This window comes from Colobus angolensis, unplaced genomic scaffold (genome assembly GCF_000951035.1).
Source record: "Colobus angolensis palliatus isolate OR3802 unplaced genomic scaffold, Cang.pa_1.0 Scaffold201, whole genome shotgun sequence".
In the NCBI taxonomy this organism is placed as follows: domain Eukaryota; kingdom Metazoa; phylum Chordata; class Mammalia; order Primates; family Cercopithecidae; genus Colobus; species Colobus angolensis.
Window position 1 is genome coordinate 5,405,162 of NW_012115167.1, and position 7,895 is coordinate 5,413,056.

General features: G+C 40.2%; 1 protein-coding gene across 1 annotated transcript in view; it reads right to left on the minus strand.

Annotated features, from left to right (window-relative positions):
• The window catches only part of XPO1 (exportin 1), a 64,047-nt gene that overhangs the window by 11,379 nt on the left and 44,773 nt on the right, over positions 1–7,895 (minus strand). Inside the window, exons 11-18 of the mRNA XM_011941837.1 lie at positions 6,365–6,562; positions 4,797–4,935; positions 4,449–4,630; positions 4,207–4,363; positions 3,969–4,132; positions 2,662–2,796; positions 1,263–1,446; positions 845–951 (exon numbers count right to left, since the gene is read on the minus strand). Of these exons, the coding sequence (XP_011797227.1) occupies positions 845–951; positions 1,263–1,446; positions 2,662–2,796; positions 3,969–4,132; positions 4,207–4,363; positions 4,449–4,630; positions 4,797–4,935; positions 6,365–6,562 (1,266 nt within the window). The remainder of the gene's footprint in view (positions 1–844; positions 952–1,262; positions 1,447–2,661; positions 2,797–3,968; positions 4,133–4,206; positions 4,364–4,448; positions 4,631–4,796; positions 4,936–6,364; positions 6,563–7,895) is intronic.

Here is a 7,895-nt window from a genome sequence, read left to right on the forward strand (position 1 = left end):
TACAAGCATCACAATTCCTTCAATACATCTTACATTCTGCTTTCAAATTTTAAATACAGTTCTGATCACATAAGACACATGTTCAGAACCTTTCGATATTTAGGTTAGCCAACTTAAGTATATTCCATAAGAATTATATTCAGAACAAGTTTACTGAAAAGTATTTCCTTAACAAGAAACAATACTGAAATACCAAAATTATTAAAATAACTAGCACACTTGTTAAAGAAAAACAAAAAAAAACACTATTCCAAGTAGTAGTTTTATCAGAATAGACTTTTTTGGAATCCCCCAAGGCTCAAGTGAATAAAAAGAATGAAACCATACAGTTAACACCTAAAAGTAATTCACAATTTTACAAGTGGAGGCATACGCAGCTGGTTTTTATTACTGAAAATGATTTCCTTTTCTCTAAATCATTTAAGAAAAAGAAAGTGTAAAAAAGACTTTCAAGCCTTTAATCTGGGAAGCAATCACTTTGCCAAAGAGGTAAAGTAATGACAACTTTGTAGCTCTAGTAATTGCTCCAAAAATCAAGAGGAATGCAAAAACTGCACCCGTACTCCATTAACTAAATCCTCCTGACCTATCTATGGAAACATAAAATGACCCAATTTTCTTAGCTATGTTGTTACATATCGCCACCCTTCGCTATTGATTAATAGTTTCTTTTGAAGATGGAATACAGTATATTAACATTAAGGACTACAATAAATAAAATGCCGTAAAATAACCACAAAGTTGATATGCTTTAAATTAGTAAAATGCACATAATAGAGTATAGCACATTCCATAAAACATAGCATCAACACTAAAAATCAAAAGCAAAGCATCTCCCACTTACCATCTGTGGATCATTCGATCGGCTCACCCAACCAGATATTAACTTTAAGGTTTCCCTTTTTACAGTACGCATACTTCTAATCAATGGTTGCTTTGTAACCATTTCACCTACAAAATAGAATCAAATGGAATCTAATTTTACCACTAAAATTATACAGTGGTACTCAGGTGTACATTAGATGCAATTCCATTTTACCACTAAAAAGTTTAAAGCCAAAACTACACAAGATTTATTGGGAAAATAAGCTTTAAGACTAATTGTAAAAGGGAAAGGTACACACAACTATTTTAAATATGTCTAGGGTCATCTGGGAAATGGGAGGTCTGATTTAAATCTGTGAAAAATATCAAATGTTTGACTTGAGGCAGTAGAAGAGAAGTGTTTATACTGCATCGTGTAAGAAATCAGAATCACCTACCATTAGCTTGGATAGCTGCAGAAATATTTTCACTGAGGCACTTGTATACATTAAGCATATCTAAATAAATTCTTCCAAGCTGAATTACAAAGGGGTGTCCAACAGCTTTGCAGGCTCTCACATTTGTCTTCAAAATGCTACCAAGCTGCTTGACTGTTTCAGGATCTTTCAGTATATCCACATTCTTGGAGGAAAAAAAGCAAATTCCATTTATCATGTAAGAATTATCCACATAATGGCCAGGTGAGGTGGCTCACACCTATAATCCCAGCACTTTGGGAGGCTGAGTCAGGCGCATCACCCTGAGGTCGGGAGTTCAAGACCAGCCTGACCAACATGGAGAAACCCTCTCTCTACTAAAAATACAAAATTAGCCAGGCGTGGTGGTGCTTGTTTGTAATCCCAACTACTTGGAAGGCTGAGGCAGGAGAATTGCTTGAGCCTGGGAGGCAGAGGCTGCAGTGAGCCAAGATCATGCCATTGCACTACAGCTTGGGCACCAAGAGTGAAACTCCGTCTCAAAAAAAAAAAAAAAAAAAAAAAAAACACATAATTACTAAAACAAAAGCCATTACACTTCCCTTACCCTAAATCATATTTATAATCCCAAATGGTAAAAACGAACACAAAAGCCTTTTTGCCCATATCTCCTTAAGAATGAAGTAAAATATTTTTTGAGACGGAGTCTCGTTTTTTCGCCCAGGCTGGAGTGCAGTGGCATGATCTTGGCTCACTGCAAGCTCTGCCTCCTGGGTTTATGCCATTCCGTCTCAGCCTCCTGAGCACAGCTGGGACTTACAGGCGCCCGCTGCCACGCCCAGCTAATTTTTGTACTTTTAGTAGAGACAGAGTTTCACTGTGTTAGCCAGGATGGTCTGGAGTTCCTGACCTCGTGATCTGCCTGCCTCGGCCTCCCAAAGTGCTGGGATTACAGGCGTGAGCCACCGCGCCCGGCCCAGATTTTTTATTTTTTTTGAGACGGAGTCTTGCTCTGTTGACTAGGCTAGAGTACAGTGGCTCGATCTCGGCTCACTGCAACCTCTGCCTCTTGGGTTCAAGTGATTCTCCTGCCTCAGCCTCCTGAGTAGCTGGGATTATAGGCATGTGCCACCAAGCCCGGCTAATTTCTGTATTTTTAGTAGAGATGGGGTTTCGCCATGCTGGCTAGGCTGATCTCGAACTTCTGGCCTCAGGTGATCCGCCCACTTCAGCCTCCCAAAGTGCCAGGATTACAGGCGTGAGCCACCACGCCTGGCCCAGATAATAAAATGTACAAAGCCACACATAAAAGCACTTACGGATCACACATACATGTTTAAAGGCTTGAATTCAATATATTTGTAAGGAACACAGTCTTCTTAAATCCCATGAAAACTTTAAGAAAAAGTAGAATACTTACTTTGGTTGCCTGCTGGATTATACTATCCCACACTTGATTAGGGAGTAACATGTACTTTTCTATCAAGTGTTCTTGTACTGTTTGATCTGTTTGTGCACCAATCATGTACCCCACAGCTTCATAAAACGTATGAACCTATTTTAAAAAGCAGACATTTTAACTTTTATGTTCTTATACACCCTAATAAGGAAAACTACACACAAGCAATTCACAAAAATGTTGAAACTGATTTTGGCCCAGGTGCGGTGGATCACTCCTGTAATCCCAGTACTTTGAGAAGCTGAGGCAGGCCAATCACTTGAGGTCAGGAGTTGCAGACCAGCCTGACCAACGTGGTGAAACACCATCTCTTCTACAAACACAAAGAAATCAGCCAGGCGTGGTGGCAAGTGCCTATAATTCCAGTTACTTGGGAGGCTTGAATTGCTTGAACCTGGGAGACAGAGGTTGCAGTCAGCCGAGATTATACCACAGCACTCCAACCTGGGTGACAGAGGTAGACTCCATCTCAAAACAAAACAAACAAACAAAACCCAAACCAGTCAGGCATGGTGGTGGCTTACGCCTGTAATCCCAGTACTTTGGGAGGCCGAGGCGGGCAGATCACAAGGTCAGGAGTTTGAGACCAGCCTGACCAACGTGGAGAAACCCTGACTCTACTAAAAATGCAAAAGTCAGCTGGGCGTGGTGGCACGCACCTGTTCATCCCAGCCACTGAGGAGGAGAATCACTTAACCCCAGGAGGCTGCAGTGAGCAGAGATTGGGCCACTGCACTCCAGCCTGGACTCTATGATAGAGGGAGACTCCGTCACACACACACACACACACACACACACACACCCCAAAAACAAAAACAAGAATCTGTCTCACTATGAAAATTTAATCAGGCCGGGCATCGTGGCTCACACATATAAAAAATAATTTTGGGAGGCTGAGGCTAGCATATCGCTTGAAGCTAGGAGTTCAAGACAAGCCTGGGCAACTTGGCAAAACCCCACCTCTACCAAGGAGGGAGAAAAAGGCTAGCTGGATGTGAAGGCGGTGCATGCCTGTAGTCCCAGCTACCCACGAGGCTGAGGTGGGAGGATCACCTGAGCCTGGGAGTTCAAGGCTGCAGTGAGCCGTAATCGTGCCATTGCACTTGAGCCTGGGCAACAGAGTAATACCCTGTTGTCAAGGAAAAAAGAAAGTTTAATCAGAAACACTTCTATTGGATCCAACGGTTGCCTTCCTATTTCCACTGATACATACAGATTGATACAGGTGTTACTTTCTAAAAATAACATATGCTCAGTGCTTAACATACCTGTTGAGGCTGAAGATCACAAATAATAGTGTTAATGTTGTTCAAAATTTCATCAATAAATGGCATCACTTCTCCGACCTGAACCTGAACGAAATGCCTGCGGCATTTTTGGGCTATTTTAATGAAAGTATCACAAGCCATGTCTTGGACTCCATCATGGGTCTCTAACAAGACAAAAACATTCATTTATTTTGTTCAATAAAAATAAAAACAAAATATAGTAAAGAAAGAGATTTACCATGCATGAATTCGAACAGCTTGTTAACTACAGTCTTCAAAAATTTCCAGTGAGCTCTCAAAAATCGTGGATATTGACCTACTATGTACATGATATTTGATGCAATAATAGCTTTATTATCTTTGCCTCTTTTCTGTTCACATAATCCTAATAGATCCTGTAAATAAGACAAATTGATATCATTTATTGTAACAACATAATACTTATTTAGCAATTCTAATTCATACCTATCCCTTGCATACCTTTATAACAGTAACAAGAAATCGTTTTTCATCCTCTTCATGCATTGCTCCACTAATGGAGCCTATTGCCCAACACAATGTATTCAAATTTTTCCATGACCACTCTGTACCATTCACTTGATTGTGAAGCTTCTCTGTCATTATTCTTTCTGTATCTACATAATCCAGATGAGTAAGATAAACTACAAAAAAAAAATGGTTTCAAATGCAAATAATGAGCAAAGAGTTTTACCAATGAATAACAACACATTTAGAAAATATTTAGAAACTACAGCACATTTTCTAAAATATATTTCCACCCCAGAATAAATGTATAAAGGTAAAGATGAACAGTATTTATTAACTTACCTAATGTTTCCCTCATATTCTTATACAAATTTATGGAATCTGTATCCTTCATGAATTCTCTCACAACTTCTCCTTGATCATTCTCTACAACCAATACTTCCTCTGGTTTAGCCATTCGACTAACCATTAATAAACGGACCTATATTCAACGATCAATCAATCAAGAAAAAAATCATTAGATCATTGAAATCATTAGGGTAGAAGCTTAGTTAAAAACAAACAAAACCAAAAAAACCCACAGGCCAGCCATGTGTAGGGATTCATGCCTATAATTCTTTTTTTTTTTTTTTTGAGACGGAGTCTCACTTTGTCGCCCAGGCTGGAGTGCAGTGGCCGGATCTCAGCTCACTGCAAGCTCCGCCTCCCAGGTTTACGCCATTCTCCTGCCTCAGCCTCCCGAGTAGCTGGGACTACAGGCGCCCGCCACCTCGCCCAGCTAGTTTTCTTGTATTTTTTAGTAGAGACAGGGTTTCACCGTGTTAGCCAGAATGGTCTCAATCTCCTGGACCTCGTGATCCGCCCGTCTCGGCCTCCGAAAGTGCTCATGCCTATAATTCTAACTATTCCGGAGGCTTAGGCAGAAAGAATTGTTGTGGCCAGGAATTTGAGAGCAGCCTGAGCAACACAGCGACACCCAATCTCTAAAACAATAAAAATACTGGGACTTAAAGCACACAGAAAAAACTATATAAATATAAATAAAGTAAAACTAAAACATTTAAAATTAGCTGGGGATGGTGGTGCATGCCTGCAACCAGTTACTTGGGATGCTGACACAAGAGAATTGCTTCAGCCTAGGATTTCAAAATTGTAGTGAGTTATGACCATGCCACTGCACTCCAACCTGAGCCACAGAGCAAGACTCTGTCTCCAAAAGAAGAAAAATTTCTCACTGTAATTCTACAAAAATGGCTTTACAATTATTTGTGTTTTAATGTGATTTTTTTTTTTCTTTTTTTTTGAGACGGAGTCTCGCTCTGTGGCCCAGGCTGGAGTGCAGTGGCCGGATCTCAGCTCACTGCAAGCTCTGCCTCCCGGGTTTAGGCCATTCTGCTGCCTCAGCCTCCCGAGTAGCTGGGACTACAGGCGCCAGTCACCACCACGCCCGGCTAGTTTTTTGTATTTTTTAGTAGAGACGGGGTTTCACCATGTTAGCCAGGATGGTCTCGATCTCCTGACCTCATGATCCGCCCGTCTCGGCCTCCCGAAGTGCTGGGATTACAGGCTTGAGCCACCGCGCCCGGCGTGATTTTTTTTTTTAAGCCAACTTTTGTTACAGGAGTTTCCTGTGTCTCATTTCTAGACTCTGGTTCAGTAGATTGGCAGGTGGTCAACAAATTTTGCCTAACAAAATCACAAGCAATGTTGATACTGAGAGAAGGACCACACTCTTGAGAACCAAGGTTCTAGACTCAACTCCTTTCATGTTCTAGTTTTCCACACTCATGGAGAAGTTGTTGGGTTCTCTTTTCGTAGCTAATTTATTTAGATAGATTAGAAGTCTTTACATTCAGATCTCAAAACCACAGCAAGCAACAGGAAGAACACTCAACCAACCACTCTGTTACCTTGAATAACATGGGCAAATATAGCTGTCTCCTGGGAGGCACATCAAAATGTTGACTTCCAGATAGCAACGGAGAGGCAGATGTAGAGAATGGACTCTCTCTATAGAGTTCAGCAGCCAAATGATTCCAGTATTCAAGACAAATTTTAAAGATTTCAGTTTCTTCTACTTCAGATACCAACAACATATAATGAAGGGCCTACAGAGAAGACCAAAACTATTAAAATAATTCTTAAACATTACCAACTTCAAATTGCTTTTCACTTGTTACACCTTAAGGGAAAATAAAAATTCATGTTTTATTCATCACAACTCAGATTTCAATACTTATCAAACAGACAGTAAACTCTGGAGTAACTGCTTCTTCTGACATGCCCTAAAGCACTTCAAAAATCTCTCACATAGTTGTTGATCAATACGTATTTTTATCATGTCTCCTAATGGAATGACATTTATTTAAAAGGCCTTGAGTGCCAATAGGCAAGCGGTATCAACAACACAAATGTACCATGACAGAGGAGAGAACAAACAAAATACTGAATATTCATACAATGAAAATATTACTCAGCCATGATAAAAAGTGAGGTATTGATACAGGTTACAACATGGAAGAACACTGAAAACACAATGCCAAATAAAAGAAACCAGACACAAACAGGTCACATGTATGATTCCCTTTATATGGTATAATCAGAATAGATACAGCTACAGAGACAGAAACCAAAATAATAGTTGCCAGAGTTGGGGAGAGAACAAAGGAGAAAGTGACTGTTTTATAGGTAAAGGGTCACCTTTGGGTGATGAAAATGTTTTGGATCTAGGTATTAATGGTGCTATAACATTGTATATATACTAATACACCACTGAATTGTGTGTGTGTGTGTGTGTGTGTGTGTGTGTGTGTGTGTGTGTGTGTATTTTCTTCCTTCAGACAGAATCTTGCTCTGTCACCCAGGCTGGAGTGCAGTACTGTGATCCTGGCTCACTGCAACCTCAGTCTCCTGGGTTCAAGCAATTCTCGTGCCTCAGCCTCCTGAGTAGCTGGGATTATAGGCACGTGACACCACGCCCAGCTAATTTTTTTCTATTTTTAATAGAGACGGAGTTTCACCATGTAGGCCAAGCTGGTCTCGAACTCCTGCCTCAAGTGATCCACCCGCCTCCGCCTCCCAAAGTGCTGGGATTACACGCTGAATTGTGTATCTTTAAATGAACAAATGTATGTTATTTGAATTAAAAGTGAAATTTTAAAATAAGGTCTTTGGAATTTTAACCTTAGAAATGATATACTAATTAGTAATTTAATTTTGATTATAAATGTTTAGTCTTAGGCTTTATGGAGAACATAAAATCCGAAAACTGGGCTTATGACTGTAATTCGGAATTAAGAATATATATCATGCACAGGTCAAGTATTATGTAATAAGAAATCTCAAAAGGTAGATACATTTTAGAAAAAAGGCACTTTTAAGAGTTATTAGGGCCGGGCGCGGTGGCTCAAGCCTGTAATCCCAGCACTTTGGGAGGCCGAG